General features: G+C 41.0%; 3 protein-coding genes across 8 annotated transcripts; 2 read left to right on the top strand and 1 right to left on the bottom strand.

The window, feature by feature from the left end:
- Nucleotides 1-459: 459 nt before the first annotated feature.
- On the bottom strand, nt 460-10,431 carry trim46a (tripartite motif containing 46a). Of its 3 annotated transcripts, XM_042423945.1 has the most exons (13): nt 10,266-10,431; nt 9,716-9,977; nt 8,439-8,697; nt 7,501-7,651; nt 6,445-6,643; nt 6,214-6,360; nt 6,034-6,129; nt 4,890-5,143; nt 4,643-4,764; nt 4,216-4,545; nt 3,319-3,548; nt 3,117-3,184; nt 460-2,487 (listed from the first exon to the last, which is right to left on the bottom strand). In XM_042423945.1, the coding sequence occupies exons 2-13, from the start codon at nt 9,773-9,775 to the stop codon at nt 2,034-2,036; spliced, it is 2,370 nt and encodes a 789-aa protein (XP_042279879.1). In that variant the 5' UTR covers nt 9,776-9,977; nt 10,266-10,431; the 3' UTR covers nt 460-2,033. The 3 variants fall into 3 exon arrangements, with proteins under 3 accessions (XP_042279879.1, XP_042279881.1, XP_042279880.1); XM_042423947.1 differs by lacking the exons at nt 460-2,487; nt 3,117-3,184; nt 10,266-10,431 and adding an exon at nt 3,946-4,031 and having other exon boundaries at nt 3,463-3,548; nt 9,716-10,000; XM_042423946.1 differs by lacking the exons at nt 460-2,487; nt 3,117-3,184; nt 10,266-10,431 and having other exon boundaries at nt 3,520-4,031; nt 9,716-10,000.
- A 68-nt stretch (nt 10,432-10,499) lies between these two features.
- tmem107l (transmembrane protein 107 like) lies at nt 10,500-13,036 on the top strand. 4 transcript variants are annotated; one of them, XM_042423950.1, is made up of 6 exons: nt 10,500-10,555; nt 10,858-10,964; nt 11,434-11,501; nt 11,584-11,684; nt 12,081-12,177; nt 12,500-13,036. In XM_042423950.1, exons 2-6 carry the CDS (start codon nt 10,875-10,877, stop codon nt 12,567-12,569), a joined length of 426 nt encoding a protein of 141 aa, XP_042279884.1. In that variant the 5' UTR covers nt 10,500-10,555; nt 10,858-10,874; the 3' UTR covers nt 12,570-13,036. The 4 variants fall into 4 exon arrangements, with proteins under 4 accessions (XP_042279884.1, XP_042279885.1, XP_042279882.1 ...); XM_042423949.1 differs by having other exon boundaries at nt 10,517-10,731; XM_042423951.1 differs by lacking the exon at nt 12,081-12,177 and adding an exon at nt 12,253-12,307 and having other exon boundaries at nt 10,513-10,964.
- A 1,339-nt stretch (nt 13,037-14,375) lies between these two features.
- On the top strand, nt 14,376-17,521 carry krtcap2 (keratinocyte associated protein 2). Its single transcript, XM_042423952.1, has 5 exons — nt 14,376-14,483; nt 16,058-16,212; nt 16,457-16,520; nt 16,816-16,882; nt 16,999-17,521. Exons 1-5 carry the CDS (start codon nt 14,480-14,482, stop codon nt 17,117-17,119), a joined length of 411 nt encoding a protein of 136 aa, XP_042279886.1. The 5' UTR covers nt 14,376-14,479; the 3' UTR covers nt 17,120-17,521.
- The last annotated feature ends 1,402 nt before the right edge of the window (nt 17,522-18,923 follow it).

Genomic DNA, 18,923 nt, shown 5'->3' with positions numbered 1-18,923 from the left:
CCTGGCACTGAACAGAGTAGGATTATTATATTTAAACCCTGTGGCACAAAAGATCCGCTGTACCTGTTCAAGCAGCTCTGGCACAGTGATTGAGAGTACGCTTGCCCTTACATGCAGGCATCACAGACTCAGAGACATAAGTTTCTCTCTGACATTCAAACAAGGAGAGTCTGTTTTCATAATCCCTGCTGGAGTAGTGTTCTGCTGTTTACAGTCAATCAAAATGTGACAACTTTATAACTAACGACAATTAAACTGCCGGTTATATTTGACCAAAAACATGCTAATTACTTTTGCTGTAGGGCGGGAACATGACAGGTGAAAATGAAAGGTTAAAGTTTCTGTCTTACCTCACATCACTGTGTCTACTGATAATATCATGAATACAAAGATTACAGTTCACTTTACAGCCTCTAGCCACTCTATAGCCCCATTATTTGACACAGAAGTGACTCCATGTTACTGTTATCAGTCATTTATTTTTATTTTTATTTCTCATGACATGATAGAAACATTCTGCCAGCAAGGCAAAGTCTAAATAAAGAGATTCTGATTTCTGAGATGCTACACTCTAAAGTCTTTCAAGTGCTGTGCTGTAATGCAAGTAGAGGAGTCCAGACACGTCATTCAGGACAGGACACACACATACACACAACAGAAAGCATGAAAGTCACAGCCTGAGCTCAGATAACTCTCCCACTACACACACACACACACACACACACACACACACACACACACACACACAAACTCACCAGAAAAAAAAATCATATTAAATACCAAAAATACAGTCAGAGCCAGTTGAGTTGAAGAAATTACAGTATAGACAATCTGTTGCTTTGAAGTGATACATAACTGGGCTCTTACATTCCCCAAACATAACTGTAAATCAGTTGAAAACAAAAACAGTTGCAGTAAGAAAGATAAAGGAAAAGTCAAATTTAAAGTCAACAAGAGCTCATAAAATAAATAGTAATAATGCAGCTGATTACCTTGCCATCATTCCACTTTCTGTGACGTCAGACCGGATCACTGAAATGTATGTGCAAAACACTTTAACACCACAGTTTAATACTGGACAAGTACTGTAGGCCATCTATGTTTTTAACATTCGTCAAAATGTAAAACACTGAAATGTATTCACGTTTAACAGCATAATGAGAACATTATTCCTTGGAACCTTTTTTTTACTTTGATTTCTGCCTTAAGTCTGAAAACATTCAGGTAACTCTGAGCATGTTAACCCAGTCAAAACAACAAGTCTTTTTAAAATGCAAAACAGTGACTATATAAAATACCAACTGAGACTGTGCAGACAAAGAGACGTGATCCTGATGGAGCCAGCAGAACGTCACGATTTAACAACAAAAATATGCTCACTGTCTCCAATTCTGCATTATATACGTCTTTTATAATTGCTGGAGCTACATATAAAATGAATCCCAAAGATAGAAAATTAGACATACAGTACATCTGAGGTGCTTTTACATGGTGACAGTCAGTTATCTGCATATATGTAAGTTATGAATCTTAGTTACACCTGCATGCAACTTTTTGTTGCCCAACTATTCTGGGACAAATTAAGACAAGTGCAGGGCAGATTTTTCTTACATTACAAACAGATTTTTCTTTACCTGTAATAAAAGTGTTTGACTCACCCTGTCGACAGAGTTCTGCATAGTCTAAAATCACTTCAACCACAATGTCCATAGGAGCATTGCAAAGACATAGAATAGGAAAGCAGGAAGAAAATAACAAACAGCCAGAGGAGACATTTTATATTTTCAGGCCAAGTGCGGATGCAGGATAAAGAACCACAAATATCTGTGGTCAGGTCTCAAAAATTACACCAAAAATGGAAAAAAATAACCATGTTCACAGTGACAGTTCAATCAAGTATCAAAGCTTAACAGGATCAAGGCAATTCATTATTTCACACATGGGAGAATAAGACCTGTCTGGTTTCATTACTGTAAATGAGACAAACTTTGATCACTGAGTGAACTGTGCTAATAAACTGCCTCCCTTGCAGTTTATTTACTTAGATTTGTTGGACGAGTTTGGATGGTTACCCTCCGTGGCGGCGGCTCCTCGATGCTCCGATTGGCCACAAGATCCTGCAGCTGCAGGGCCCCTCCGCCAATGAAGCAGAAAGCCGGACAGACAGGAGCTGAGCAATCCACATGTCCCTCCCACAGGATACGCAAAGAGTGGGCATCGTAGAAGGTGACACGTCCTCGGTCACAGTCCAGACACACACCGAGTCGGGGTGGCAGAGGAGCGGTATGAGGGTGTGGCGGGTTACTATGGGAGCTGTTGTGGGAATGTGCTCCTCCCTGGCTCTGGCTCTGGCTGTCCCCTTGGCTCTGATTGTGACCATGTCCTTGAGGAAGCAGGATTTTGCCCATGCCCATGGTGAGGAAGCAGAAGGGAGGGGAGTCCTGGCCGTCTTCTGCTCCGCTGTCATTGCCACTGTCTGGGTCACAGCTGGAGGGGAAGAGAAAATTAAGCTGAATGAGAGAAAAGCTGTGTGAGGGAGGAAAATGTTTCTCTACCTAATGTTTCTGACCCACAAGTTTGAATACAGTCGGACCTGAAGATGTGAAATACTCCACTCCAGTAAAACATAAAGAATGTGGTGCATAGTGTAAGTACTGAATACTATGTATTAACAGTACTTAGTATTCAGTATTGCTACAGATACTGCACTAATTAATACTTTTAAATCAACAATGAATCAAATAACTACATGTGACGTGAAAGGAGTCAGCAGCAGCAGGGATATCATGTCAATGTGGCGTTTACAGGCTGTTCTGCTGCCCCCAAGTGGCCACAAAATCAATTAAAAATCAATTGATGCTTTAAGTATGTGGGAAGTAACAGTTGTGGCTTGGCTCCTAACCCTCTATATTAGGGTGCGTTAATGAATGTACTTGCGTCAACAAAAGCTCTATAAATCAAAATGACAGAGGTAAATCCCATTCATATTTGAATTTCTAGTTTGGTGGTTCTTACGTTGTCATAACAAACAGGGACTTATTCTTTAAATAAACTTCCGGAAGACAATTAATCTGAAGACTTAAGAGACAATAACAGGATAGTTAAGAGTGATTTACCGAGGGCTGGCCATGTCCTGGGGGAGATGGAACCACTCTTGTAGCTTTGTCTCTTGTCCTACTCCAACCTGCATGAGGGAGGAAGAAACAGATAAACAGGCAGGCAGCTTTGGTCATGAACATTTCAAGTCAGCTTGTCAGGTTAAGCTGATTTTATGTGTACAATTTATTATACTAACAAGCCAACAAGTATCACTCCCACCTTGACCAGGTAGGAACCAGGCTCCACAGAGCACGCCCAGTAGTGTCTGCCTTGAGTGACGGCCAAGTCGGCCACCAGCAGGTCAGAGGTCAAGTGGCAAGAAGTGAGTGTGCGGTCGGCAGCCTGCAAGAGGGAGAGGCCTGGCACACTTCGGGCATAGGTCTGGCCTTTACCCAGTGCCAGCCGATCAGCATGCAACCCCCAGCGAGAGTCTAAGGAGAAACTCAACACTGGAAGGAGGAGTAAACAGGGAGGAAAAGAGGGGTAAAAAGGGACAGAGGTGGCAGGGGAGGTAAAGGAAAGGAGTCAGGAGGGAGGAGGGGTTAGATTCTGCAGCTGGGACAGAGTTGGGCTACAACAAGTCTGAACACACGATGGAGAAACAGCTACAGAAGAGTTGTAGGAGGCAGATCAGGAGAGAAGGTGTATTCAAAGTGAAAAGAAGGAAGTGGCTTTACCAGAAAATGTGGGAAATGTGGGAATAGAGCTGGGGACACGTCCATATTGTTTCAAGTGATAAGAATGTTTTTGATCAAATGCTTTTTTTTTGTAAGGGAATGACTGTAATAGCAAAACAAACAATATAACAGAACAAGACAGAATTTTTGAAAGTACAGAACGACAGACCTGTAGCAAGAAAGTCAGAGGTGGAAATAGTCTGACTGGGATGAAACAGGAATGCAGAACAAAAAAAGGAAGATTTGGTGCAGAAGCTAAAATGAAAAGATGTGAGAATGGAGGAAATCAAGAGATGGAGAGAAAAAAAATGACAATTAGTCAATCTACAAAGAATGATCCCACTTGTTTTTTTAGAAGAATGGAAAGATGAAGCTTTTGCAGTGAATGACATGAAAATAAAATAAATGATCTTGTATGTAATATGCATTAATATCTTACCAGGTGCAGGTGGAGTGTGGAGGTAAACCTCTTCACTGTACTCTCCAAACCCGGCCTTATTGCAGCCTCTCACCCTTAGCACATACACACTGTCCATCTGCAGCCGGTCAACCACAGCACTCGTTCCTCTAACTTCATCCAGACGCAGCCATGCTGTTGAAGCAGTAGGGGATCTGGTACCGCCCCATGTGGCTCCAACTACTCCTGCTCGTCGTTGGTATTCTACAGAGAAGTGCCAAGCTGGGGCCGAGTCCTGAGGGAGGCGCCAGCACAAAAACAGCTGGTCGTATGCTAGTGTCTTCTGAGTGTCAATGACCGGGGCCAGTGGGGCTGTGGATGAGATGCAGATTACATTAACATATCTGAAGAAGTAGAATTTCACTTCTACGTGGTTCATATCATAGAAACAAAGGAGCTCACAACCCACCACGTATAAACTCCAAGCTGTTGATGAGCTTGAGCTCTTTTGATGCGTCTAGGTGATAGTGTCTGAAGGAGGGATCAGCAGAGAGAGAGAAGCACTGCAGGTTTTCTATGGCCTTCACCAGCCTAGAGGGGTAGAGACACAGATGCAGGGATAAGTATGAAGAGAAAGATAACATACATGTGACAATTCAAAGACAGAAGGGAAGGCAGAAAATGGAGAGATGTCAACAGGCCTCTGCTGGAGCTACCTGTTGTGAGTGACTCTGGCAGCCTGTACGAAACAGGGTGGATCAGTCTCCTTGAGCAGCTCTTGGGTGAAGGCCATCAGGCCTGCGTGCTCCAGCAGGCCTTGCCTCTCTGAGACCTGAGAAGACAGTGCATCTTCCCTCCTGTTGCGTGATCCCTCCAGGGCCAGAGCCAAAGCACCCTGACGCTCAACTACAGCCGATCCAAGCTCCCGAATACAGTGGGTCAGGTGCTGCAGAGCCACTGCGCTGTTCGCCTACAGAGAGACAGGGAGTGCGAAGAAATGAAGCTGCTGAGTGAAACAACACTCAAAGTCTACAGCCATGCTAGTGGCTCTGTGAGGCTGCACCTAGGCCCAGCGGTGCTTTAAGCTAAAAGGTGACACATCTTAGTTTAGCGTGTTTGTATGCTAATATTGGCACCATAGCTGTCATCATTGGTTTTGCAGGTATTTGTTGATAAACTAAAGAATTAGACAAATTAGAAATTTGACCTGATGATGGTGCTTTAGGGGAACACCAAAGTCATTAGGATTCATCCTGAGGGGGACATGAATGTGTGTACTGCATTTTGTGGGAATCCATCAAGCAGTTGTACAGATATTTCAGTCTGGACCTAAGTGGCGTACCGACCAACGAACTATCCCTAGAGCCATGCCACCAGCAAGGATAAAATCAAAGACAGACTAAGAATAACAAACACAGAGACAAGGGCTTGGCTATTGCCAGCAAACGAGTGTGCCATTGCACAGAGGCCCCAGGCCTCTAGAGGGCCCGCTTGTACTATCTCCCTTCAGTTGCAGTTTTAGTTACAGTAAAGTGGCAGGATATACTACACTATGTCACTGATCAGTGTCAGAATGTAGGCTTTTTGCAGGGAAACATGAATTGAATTTCAAGACTACATGCTTTCAATCAAAAGAAAAGAAAAATACTAATGATTGGTTGTGTTTACCATAGAATATTGTTGATAGCTCAAGAACAGAATTCCTGCTTACCATGAGGGATTGGGATTTAACATCCTACAACAATAACATTACACCAGAGCCTGCAGCAAATATTGTTACACCTGCACAAAGACATGAGGGGATAGACAGTTTGAATAGCAAAACAGGAAGATGTGTGAGACAGAGAAAAGATAGTTCACCTCCATCTGTTTTATGGCAGCTTCCAGTTGAGTGATCTGGCTCTGTATTGTCTCCTGGTTGGCCAGGATGAAGTTGACTTCCTTGGTAACCTTGTCCTGTAAGACCGACACAAGTTGCCATTTCAATGCTGCTAACACCAGGATCCTGACAGTCCAAACAGACAACAGACACAAACTCACCTTGAGGGCCTGGTAGGCCTGTGCTATAGGCAGCACTTTGTGTCCATGGTGGACGCGACGGAGCTTACAGAGTGAGCACAGCAACCTCTGACAGTTACGGCAGTACCACTGCAGTCTCTCCTGCTCATGCTCTGTGCACGTTAGGACCTAGGGGACCACAGAGGATTATGGCACAATAATAATTGGAGAGAAACTACTCTATATTGTGCAGAAAACAACAAAAAAAGCAACCTTTGGGCGAAAGTTGTTGGTGGGTAGAATGTGTTCGTGCTGGGCTCGGGGGGTTCCCCAGGGGTGGTAGAGTTTGAAACACTCGTTGCAGAAGTTGGACTTGCAGTCAGCACAGCCCTTAGAGGCCTCCAGAGACTGAGGAGGCTTACAGAAACCACACATGATAGCTATGCTGCCCAGATTTACTGTGTGTCTGTACCTGGAGGGAAAACAGGGGGGACAGGGAGATAAGGTTCCATTCTGCAGCAGTAAAACAAGAAAGAAAGAAAGCAAGAAAGAGTCATTCAAACTTAAGCGAGAGGGGAGAGAGGAGTTTGTCCTGCTCTCTTTTAAGTAGTTTGGAGTCCAACTCTTTAACTGCCTGACCTGGATACATCACCAGCTGCTGCCTTGTTAGTGCATCTTTCACGGTAAAACATGCATCGTCACATTTTCCTGACCGACACAACCTCTGCCTGCGGAGGAAGCAGCTGCACTCATCAAACTGCTGCGTGTGAAACTGGGAAACTGCCTATACCCATAACCCTCTCTCCACCCATCTCAGAAGACTTTTCCTAAAGCAGCTCCTCTCACTTTGATCTTCTCTATTTGAACTGATAAGAGGATGATTAACATTAAAGAAGGATGAGGAGTATTTCACTCCAAACTTGCTCAACATAACTTTGGTAAAAATTTAACCATTTTTACCACTGTTGTTGTACGCTGCACTTTTTGAGCTGTCCCTGCAGTCTGCTCTTAGGCTTATCCTTGGATCAGGGGCAAAGGAAAGATTCATTATTGAAACTCATTCCAGCAAATGATTTACTGCCTCATTTACAAAGTGGTATTGACTAAGCCCTTCATTCACTGCCTTTCTTCATCGCCTGCAAGACTGGTTAAAGGGATTTTTATTCAAAACCCCTGATTACTTTGTTTCTGATAAGACATCATCATAGGAAGAAATAACACACAATCCAAAATCATGTTTGAGAGTCACTGACAGCAGTTTCAGCTGTGACTGTTTCTGCTATAGGATGTACTGTATTTATGAATGTGTGTGTCTGTGCATGCGTATACCTCTCCACAATCCTCTCCAGAGTGAGGTTGCGGAGGCAGTCTGTCAGGCCTTTCTCTCCGAGCTCCACGTCCTGCTGACAGGAAGGACATGGAAACAGCATGGGGGGATGGGCCGTATCCTTCCGCCTCCGCCCTGGGTACGTCCCACACACTGGCAGATGCATGCAGGGTGTAGAGAGGACGAAGGAGGAAGAGAAATGGATGGAGATGGAGAGAGAGAGATAGAGGTTAGAGAGGAGAAAAAGTGAAAGTGGTGAGCATGGAAGGTGTGAAAATGCAGTCATATGTTTAAAAGTTGAGAGATGGGGAATGGAGGGAATTCAGAGAGACAAACTTGTGAGTTGAAGAAGGAGGTGAACTCTTGTTCATCCCTCAAACTGTATATATATATATATATATATATATATGTAGAGAACAATGACAAATAAAGGTCAGCTCACAGTGGAGGAAATGGTATTTTCTCACACACACACACACACCCTGAAAATACACCTGCCCAACAGATGCTTACTGCCTGTTCTGCCTCCTTGACTGTCTCTGCATCTGTGGCCCCTGCTCTACATGCACTTAAATAACTCATGAGATGTATGCATAAAGCTCTGGATGTACAGAACCATAAGATACTGATGTGTCAGCTAGATCAAAGCTGACCTATCACATGTGCATCACAATCATCTTTCCATTTTTAAATGATGGATGTACTGTAGATACATATAATAAATATATATCAATCTTAATGTTGTGTCAATGTTATTTTGTTTCATTGATTCTTCATGTTTTGGCAATATTGTCATTCTTGGATCACTTAAATGCTGAGATCATTCAGTTTTTCTCTCACACAAGAGCACCTTCAAATCACATGCTTATTACTAGGCCCTTAGGATTTCATCTGTTGAACCAAACACACACATGCATACACATAATCCAGATCCCTCCACCTGTTCTGAGGACTCGCTCCAGGCGGTCGGGTGTCCTGGGTGTGGGTCTGCGTGTCTGTCGTGGGGAGCGAGTGTTGGGTGTGGAGGCTGGTGAGTTTGGCTCCGGGGGGAGGTCTGGAGGAGGGTAACCTCTTTGTACCAACACCTCAGCCGCGCACAGCAGACACACACTGTGCTGGCACGGCAGAAGGATGGGCTGCTTCACCATCTCATCGCACACCGGGCAATGCAGCTCCTTCTCCATACTCTTCATGTTGGACTGGAGAGGAGGGGAAAGGTTTGAGAATAGAGCTGAACAAGGAGTCAGATCAGAAACAGGCTGAGTCACCGGAATAAGTAAAGAATCTGCTGCTCTTTACATTCTGCACCTGCTGTGACCTGGAAAAAAATGTATATATGTATATATATATATATATATATATATATATATATATATATATATATGTATGTGTGTAGGAGTCGAGAGCTACAGAAGGAGCAGCTGCAGTCATGGTTACGTAGGCTGGTGTTGGAGATACAGAGCACAGGAAGGGCAAATGTGTCAAAAATATAGCTTTCCCTGATTTCAGGTGTGAGCCATTCTCCTTCAATTTGAATGCAGTCCTCTAGCTTAATCTTTCTTTTGACAAATCCAGATGTAGTTTAGCAAGCTCGGGGATGCCTTACTGTGGTTGTAAGAAAGTCTGTATCCTAGAGGCAAGATTGTATGTGCCTCATATCAGCAAAATAAAAATAGATTTCCGTTTTTCTGCACAGTCTGTGGCGTGGGCCTCGGTTTTACACATGCGTTTCTGATCGAGGCCAAATTCCAGTGTTGCAGCTGCTAAACGCAGCATCCCGTTTCTATGACAACGTGCATCATCTCTGCTTTCTCATCGTGTGCGGCCCGTAAGCCACGATGAAGCTACTCCAGTATATTGAGTATAATGAAACATACAGCGCTTATTCTGATTAAACGTTTGGGTCTTGTAAGCATGTGTTTCATTTGGGGCCTTTCTTTTATGTATCCATCTACAGAAGCTACAAGCTAGCTTTAATTGCCGAAACAAAGGATCTTTCCTTGATTCAATAGATGCAAAAAAAAAAAAATCTTCCAATGGAGGAATTTACTCTCATTCCCTAATCACATGGGCTACCCGTGCATTAGAAGGTGTCCAGAGGAAAAACGGCAAAATTCAGAGGTGAAATATCAAGGTGCACGACAAAAAACATGTATGATATTTTGTTTAAAATAAACACACAAAATGGAAATAGAATAAAACAAGGGCCATACTTACACTAATACGAACCAACGCGTCCATGATAGAGGTAAAGGTTTGTAACTCCGCTTCTGCCATGCTTTCACGATGCCAGCACCTGTGCTTCTCTCTGCGGTACAGCGAACAGCCTTTTTTTCTGGGGAAAGCCAGGGGCAGGTTATGTCTGTCGTGCCGAGCAAACGTCGGCCTGGACTGGTGAACATGCAGCCACAACAGATTTGCTGTAGATGCTTTTGATGTGCTTGATACGTGCTGTTGCGCACACGCTGGTCTGTGCAGTCTGTCTCCAAGAGGACAAGACTCGTGTTAGAAACGGGGGGGAGGGAGGGGTGGCATTTGGAGGTTTAGGCTATCAAAGCCGCATTGCCCAAAGAGCAATGATAAAATGGATCTTGGTAGTAATAAGGTCATATCGATAAACATTTAATTTGTAGCCTAATTTATACACATTGACAGTGTGACATCTCGTCCGGTGTCCTCAAAATATTCAGGTTAATGCAGGGTATTTTTTAATAAGAAAAAATATGCATGTGCATAAATAACGCATCACTTCATCCATGTTACCTACCAACGACCGATTATCAGAAGCCCTCTTTCTCAATATCAACCTCCTGGTCGTTGTTGTGAAAGGTTGTAGCCTATTTGTAGCCTCTAAATGTTCATATAGCATAAATAATACGCCAAATTGATTATGACCCAGTTTCTAACATTGCCACTAGATGGAAGCATTGCGTATGTAGTTCTCTTTCAATTGTTGTCCGTGTCCGGAACCTTTGAACGTTGGTTGTTCGTCCGGTCAGTAATAAAGAATGCACCGGCTCGGCGGTTGTTGTAGCAACCATACAGCGTGAACGTTGTGTCTGTGTTGTGTTGACTGTTTTTGGTGGTTCGTAAATAGTAGCTTGAGCTTATTGACGTGACGATAAATTGACCGAAATACTACCGTGCTGTCTACGTCTAACTGACGTTTAACTGCGAGCAACTTAGATGAAGTTAGCTTCATTATCGGACTCTAGCTAAATGAGCAAAATACGGTAACTTAACAGTAACACTGAGTAGCAGCGAGGCACATTTAAACTGCAGAAACCCAAATTACATCGTTTCGCCTGTCCATCACTGGTTTCGCGTTGTTTTCTGTTTACACACTTTGTCTTTTTAAGTAAATAGCTGCATCCTCATGATGTCGGCTGTCAGCAGCCTTGTACCTGCACGGTTCCTGACCATCATAGCTCACCTTGTCATTGTGATCACTATCTTTTGGTCGAGGGTAAGTAAGACAGCTTTATCATGTCTTCTAAACCAGTGGTTCCTAACCTGGGGGTCGGTACCGCACAAGGGGTCGCTGGATTATTCGAAGGAGTGATGATAGGATACAGAAAAAAAACACATTTTGGACACACAAAATTATGATTTTTTTCAAGCTTTCTTCTAATTTCTGCTTTATTTCTTATGGATTTCTGTATTTTACCTCCTCAAGTCTCTAAAAGTTATTCAAATGAAACAAATCCTCTTTCTAGAGCTGAAAGGTTAGCAACTATTTTGATAATTGAATAATTGTTTCAGTATTTTTTTAAAGCAAAAATGTAAAAAAAAAAAAAAAAAAAAAAAAAAGGCTTGTTTCAGCTTCTCAGATGTGATGATTTATTGCTTTTCTTTGTTGAACATGATGATAAACTGAATATCTTTAGGTTTTGGACTGTTTTCCTCCTGAGCTATTTGTAATTTTTGTTTTACAGGAAAATAATGTGAAGGCCTGTTTGCCTTTGGATTTCACACAAGAGCAATATGACAATGAAGATAGAAAGTAAGTAAGATTATGACATATACACGTACACACACTCACACATCCATACTGGACTAATACTGTACATCTTTCTGTGTCACAGGTTGGTGGTGGCACTAGCAGTCACTCTTGGTCTGTTTGCTATAGAGTTAGCTGGGTTCTTCTCAGGAGTGTCCATGTTCAACAGCAGCCAGGGGCTCCTGTGTATCCTTTACACTGTGGCTCACACTCGCTGATGATGCAGTTGTTGATATACAGTATGTGCAAGTATTTTATTATAATTATAATTTTATTTGTATAGCACTTTTCAAGCTAAGAGCTTCACTATGTAAACAAATAAGACTTGTTATCAGGCGAAAAGGCGAGTCTATAAAAAAAGTGTCTTAAGACAGGACTTAAAAGTAGAAAGTGTCAAAATGTGGTGAGAATTCATCTTAGTCAGAAATTCAGTGTCACATTAAATATCTCTCGTGATGACCGCACAACTGTATCAAGTGTTACTTGAAATTGTACACAGCTGGCTCAAAAGATAAGGGATACTAGGAAGTTAGTCTAGTTTTCAGTTATAATTCCATGACTCCTCCTCTTCACCTACAATAGCAACAGGAGTCCATGCCAGTGCCTCAGTGGCTCTGCTTTTCTTTCTATTTGAGCAGTGGGAGTGTGACATCTACTGGTGGATCCTTGCCATTTGCAGGTTAGTATACACAGTATATATATTGTGGAGGTTTTTTTCCAAAAGTGTTTTTTCCCTGACGGATGTTTCACCCAGCACTAGCGGTCCACTGCAGCGCCTCCGTCTCCTTGTCTTTCTTTGTGTTTGAGAGGTGGGAGTGCTGGACATATTGGGTTATTTTTGCCACATGCAGGTTGGTGTTTGTTTGTTGATGCGTAGGCATGTATTAACTTTCAGGGAGTAGAGTGAGAGTGCAAGTAAACACAATGAATTATGATTGAATGTATTGTATATACTGTGGTTGTGTCTACTCCTACATTTCAATCTCTGTGTTTCCCTCTAGTGTGCTACCTGCCTTTGTGGAGATTCTTCTGTTTATTGCTGTTTTTGGACTGAAGAAGAAGCCGTTATGAAAGACAGACCTGATGTGAAATATACAAACTAGTGTGGATGTAATTCCACACCTCTGTTGCAGTGTACCAACAGACACCCTACCAACAGAATGTCTGCTGTCAATTTAATGATGTACAGAGGAATGAATTGAAAAGCGATTTTTGATTGTCTTCTGCACATACACTGTAACAACAAACTAATCTACAAGCCACTCTGTCCAGAATGACTTTTATATTTTTATATTTTGTGGATTAAATTAATGTAGAAAAGGCATTTATATTATTATGTTTACTTGTAACGTGTCCCGAGTAATTAGTTTTGAAAAAATGTGTCAGAATGTAAATTCTTTGTTAAGAACTTAATGCTTATTTGTAGATAAACATCAATATACTTTTCTTTTACTGTCAGACTGTCTGTCAAATTTTCATGGAAAATGAGGCTACTTTAATCCCCAATACATTTTGTACATTTTTCTGTGAAACTGTCAGTGGTTGTCTATTGTTTTTGCTTTGAACTGTTTTCGCCTCCAGGGCACACCGTCCTCATAGTGGGTGTACAAATCCTGTCTCCTTCCCCCAGATTGGTAGACATGACTACAGCCGTGGTGTTCCAGTCTTTTAAAGCATAGATTCACAAAAGTCAGACAAAAGTCTGTCTTAAAACAACAGCCAGGTGCCCATATGAACACTGAAAGACACCTTCATACTGGCTATTAAAAGATCAAATACACTTTCAGTGCAAGAGATGAGGGCCAAAACCCAGTGTGTCCTCAGTTATTTTGTGCAAAAATGCATTTAAAAGTTTATCTGAAGCTCATATCGGGCTTCAGCAGTCTGAGTTAGTCGTATCAAGTGGATATCTGTCACATTTACAGTCTTTTTAAGCTTTAAAATACATTTTTGCACAGAAGGAGGCTTGTGGACTTTGTCCCACATCACTTACATTGTAAGTACGTTATGTATATAAACAAAGACACAAAATAACAGAAGGTAATTATTTAATTGGGGTAACCATTTGCAGTATGTAAAGCATTCTTTTACTAAATTCTTTTAATAAATAAACATCTCCACATTCTCTTCACATATGAATTTCATGTAATAGAGACATCAAACAGATTAAAAATAAATAAATAAACATGGTAGACTATAACAGAATACTAAACAGACAATTTAGTAATAATTTAATAAAAAAATAAACTAAAAGGATACAAGAGACATAATTTTCTACATTTTAGCTCTTTGTTTTTGACCTAGCTAATATCCATGGTGACCATATATTCATAAGAATGTCTGTTTTCAGCTGTGTTTTAGCTGTGACCTTTTCAATAATGAATCCCCATTCACTTTCTTGCCATTGCTTAATGTTTGAGAGCTGTGGCTGCAACTCTCCACAGCTGCAACTGCGGTTGATTGTAATCTTTTGTGGTTGTAGTTGTTGTTGTTATCGCTGCTGTTTGTTTGTTTTTATAGCTTTTAAGAGTAGGGTCCTTAATAAATACATTTTCTTTTTCACCATTTGATTTCCCAAGGTAGATGCCTAAAATGAATAACTTTGGGTCGAAGTGAAATTTTATATCCAAGATTAGTTCTGTTTGCTTTTTATCATCCTCCTAGCACCCCTGTGGTTTTGGACAGGCCCATAATATATGTGAGAGGTCTCCTTGGTGGCCACAACCCCTCCAACATAATCCTGAAGAGGACTTAATGATTTTAATATACTGTTCAGATCATACATCCATTGTTCGGGTTCTTTGTGAAAAACACAAAAGGTCCTCTCTCAATTCGTGGCCCCGCCCACTGGTCCCACCTGTTATTTGGACCGGGTGATGATGAGATTTTTAGTTCCTACATCCTGACGTTTCGCTTGCTCAACGACGTTAAACCTGATTCACACTGGTTTCACTATAAATACTCCAATTAAACATCAAATCATGGGTATGTATTGCACGCTTAATGTCTCGTTCAAGTACTCTTGCAAAGCGAGTTTGTGGTTATGTAGATATTGTTAAACTGGAGCGTCCAGAACTAACGTTAATCAGAAACATGTAGCTTTAGCTTAGAGAGCCGAGTGATGCAGACCAGCAGCACTTTTCACACTATCGATACTTAACAGTTGGGAGATTAAATTTGCAGGCTCCACTGTGAATATAAAACATTACATTTTCCAAATGAATAGGTGATAATGTGGGTTGGCTAACTAGAAGCTAGCTGTGTATCGGAAGCGTTTACGTGCGAACACTGACGTGGCGTTACGTTGTTAGAGTTAACTCAAGACATTCAACGTAATTTGAAAGAAGACGCTGAAGTTAGCTTCTGATTCGGGGCTAAGGGCAACATAAATAATGAAATTTAGCGGCCGATTCTCCGTTTTTGTACCACTTACATTTGTGAAAAGGTGTTAGATATCGTAGCAAAAACCTTAACGCTGTTTAAACCCACTTTCAGGTTTATGAAACTTTTAATTTGCTTATGAAAACAGAAAATAGGGCAGTTTCACTGCTTGTTCCCACTTAGATCACATTACACTAGGTCCAGATCAAAAGCCACTAGACTTGTCAAATCTGGACTAGATTAACAAGGAGCCTCCAGAGACTCATTAAAACACAATTTCAGATTTGTGAAGCCTTTCTTCTATTTATGAAACATGAAAAAAGGGCGATTTCACTGATATTTCTCCATCCAGACCACATTAGACCACATTTCAGTTTTCACAAATAGAATAAAGGTTTCACAAATCTGAAACTGTTTTAATGAGTCTCTGGAGACTCCTTGTTAATCTAGTCAGATTTGACAGGTCTAAGTATAGTGGCTTTTGATCTGGATGTGGAAAGGCAGTGAAATTGCCCTTTTTTTCCTATTTTCATAAGAAAAATGAAGGATTCATAAATCTGGTAGTGGGTTTAAACAGCGTTAAGGCTTTTGCTATGATGTCTAACAATCTTTCACAAGTGTAAGCAGTGCAAAAACTGAGAATCAACAGCGAAATAAAATATCATTATTTATGTTTCCCTTAACCCCAAATTGCAAGCTAACTTCAGCATCATGTACAAAAGGGGGCTTTTGTTTGACCTGATTTTTTTAAAAAGTTGATGCACTTGAAAGTTGATGGCATTCTTACTTTCACGATGATTCTCAGCAGCAGGAGGTCTTTCCAACACCAGCTCTAGTTAAAACATGTTCCCTTTTAGCTAAAAGAAACTAGGTTAAAGTTAGATACACCCAGCTGCTCTACTTTTTGTTTCAGCTTTGCAATTGTGTTGATATTAAATTTCATTGTTTCTGATCAGGTCAAGAACATACCTATGAATTCTTGTATCAGTTTAGATACAGCTGAAGTGTCTTGTCCCTCAAACTGGCCTTTTTAGTTGTATTAATGCTCCTCAATACATCAGTATCAAAGTAGCCTAAGCTTTTCTTGATGAGAAGCCTGGCACTAAAAAGTATTTTAATTGCATCTGTGTTTGAGAGGTGTGATTAAAATGAAACCCGACTTGTTTTGCCTTTTGTAGCTGTGAACACAGGCACCTCTCTAGTGCTGTCCAGTCTGCTGTCAGTGCTGGTATTTGCTGGGATGCAGATGTTCAGTAAGCAGCTGGGATCTACTGAGTGGCTCACCATCCTGGGAGGTTTCTTGGGCTCAGTCCTTTTCATCTGCTCTCTCACTGTATCCTTTTAATGCTTTAACACATGCTGCTGATCATTAAACTATTGTTATATAGTAGCTCATGTATTGTTCAGGTAGTCGTTTGTTAATGAACATCTTCTTGTTGCCTTTTGTGTGCTTAATCTTTACTACAATGCAGCATTTACAACTGAGATGAAATCAAAAGGAGAATCCAGATTTTTGAGATGTTTGATCTGTGTCATGGATTGAGAAAAAATCACTTCCACCTTAACTTTATGTACAGGCATTTAATAATTTGGAAAACCTCTTTTTTGGGAAGGGATTCCAAGCCAAGATATTCCCAGAGAGTAAGTGGTGATAACATGGAAGTCTTCTTTTCTTGCACTATTTCTCGCATGATGTTTAGTGTAATAGTTTTGCTAAGTTTGCACCGAAAATCTTGAGCAATATAGCAAATCCAGACATCATAATTTCAATCTCTGCTTCATGGCAGTTAAGCCTTTTAACACACAGTCAGACAATGATTTAATATCTTATTAACAGTATGTACAGTACATTTTATCTCTAAGTATATTATTACTCCTCCAATAAATCATTCAGGCTCTGTTCCTCACTTGTATTATTCATTCTCCTAATTTCCAGTTCTGCTGTGCCTGTGTCTGTCACTGTTTGCCTCTGGTCTGGTGCATCGTGTCTGTGTCACCACATGGTGAGTAACAGAACCTCTGCAGTTCCCAAATATTTACTGCAGCTTTGCACTACACGATATCTTAATGTATTTTAATTTAAATCTTATTGTCTTGCTTTGTCATTTTTTCCTTCCAGCCTCATATTCTCACTGTTTGCCCTGTACTACATCAACAAAATATCTGCCGCTCTCTACCAAGCAGCCGTTCCCTCAGTAACACCGGCCAAGGCTGCCAGCAAGGGCAAAAGGAAGAACTGAGGAATCGATGAATCTGTAGGGTCCCACTTGCATCCAGTTAATCAGTCACCCAGTTCTGTATTTTGTCAAAATCATTTGTTAAATACATGTCCTTTTGTTTGGGTTTCTTTAAGCCTTTTAAATTTGGTTTGGGGAATATTACTTGGAAAGTAAGATGAACCATTATCGTGGCTTAGCTTTTTCTTTTTCTTTTTTTTACAGAAATCTCCAATTTGAATCATAGAGAAATGTCCTTGGTATATGTAAGGTTGCGGAAAATAGCTTAACGGCTATCACATTCCATTGTGAACATTTTCTTTAGCACTCTTTTTAAACTGGTTGTAAAGAGATTAAAACACCCCATCAAGTTATTTGTATATTCATCAGCATTCATTTTGTAATTAAACACTGAAAGACTTTGAATGTGTTGTTCTTCTGTTCAGCCTCATTCAGGTTTTTTAATATTAGACTGTGTGTTAGATTGGGGGGGTTGGTATCCTGTAATTATGAGCTAAAATGGTCAGCTGTTTAGGAAGAGGTGTGGTAGAAAGAAACAATAGCTTACGTCTCTCCTAAGTCACCAACTGTAGCCAAAATCCCCCTTGACCAATTTACTAAACCACAGCTGCCTCACAGTCATCAGAAGTAGACTCATTGCAGACTGAGACTATGTGTGTGACTGTTGGCTGAGCCATGATGACAGAGGACTAACACGCTGTTCAAAAGTCTTACTTGGATAAATAGATTCAGACCAAATAGATATATGAAATCTATAACTGCAGTGCATACGGTAAATTTTCTTCTCTTAAAAAGTTTTTTTTTGTGTGTGTGTGTGTGAGAATGTTGGCAGATGTTGTTTAGAGCTCATAAGGCTGTGGGGTGAACATTAAACACTCAATCAGAAATAATACAAATGGGTTTTCTTGTCAAAAAAAAATATCTTTGTATATTTGCTCTATTTTATTTTAGACAAAATAAGACCATATGTTTAAAAGGATCAGTGGTGGCCTAAAGATTAAAGAAATGGCCTTGTGACAAGGAGGTCTCAAGCCTCGAACACTGGACCACAAGGACAAATCTGGATCTGGAAAGTGAAATCACCTAGGTGCCCTTGAGCAAGGCTTAACAGTTCTAGTAGAGCTGCTGCATCGCCAACAGATCAGACTGTGGTTGTATCAGGCAGCTTCCAGGTGTTAGTGTGAACAGGGTGTTCCTGACAAAGAGGGTGAAGCTTCCTTGGATAAATAAACACTTAAAATATCTTTAATATGGTGTATGTCTTATTTTTTTTATCAATTTGATGTAAGTTGGCCGATTGAAATTAAGGAGGGCGTTGTCATTAATGAATATTAATTGCTATCCAGGGAAAACAGATGCAATAGGAGATTAGATCAGATGAAGTCATGTGAACCTAGACCACCACATATTGTATGTCGCCAAAACATCTTGACTCAGACAACCAGTTATACAGGCCCAAGCTTGCCCATCTGTAGCATGTCCCAGCATCCTAGGTGAGGGATTATGCATCAGTATTTTTTGTGTGTTACAACTGTTTTGTCTCATTTTGCAGTTGTCACTTTGATGGTCTAACTATAGATTATATGCATTTGTACAAAAACCAAATTATGTGTCAAAGTTTGTTTTTTCTAGGGTTGAAAGTTGGAGCTTTCTACAGAATTTAGGGAGTTCAGACATCGCTTGATAACACTTTTAAACAACTGTGGTGTCAGATTATGGTTTCATCCCACGGTTCATAACGGAAGTGTGTGCAGGGATGGGATGATATTTGTACATTCGCGTCATTTGCCGTCTCCCTCTGCCTTCG

The sequence above is a fragment of the Thunnus maccoyii genome, chromosome 10, assembly GCF_910596095.1.
Source record: "Thunnus maccoyii chromosome 10, fThuMac1.1, whole genome shotgun sequence".
NCBI classification, from domain to species: domain Eukaryota; kingdom Metazoa; phylum Chordata; class Actinopteri; order Scombriformes; family Scombridae; genus Thunnus; species Thunnus maccoyii.
The sequence above is the reverse complement of the archived record's forward strand: the minus strand, read 5'-3'. Positions and strand labels throughout refer to the sequence as shown.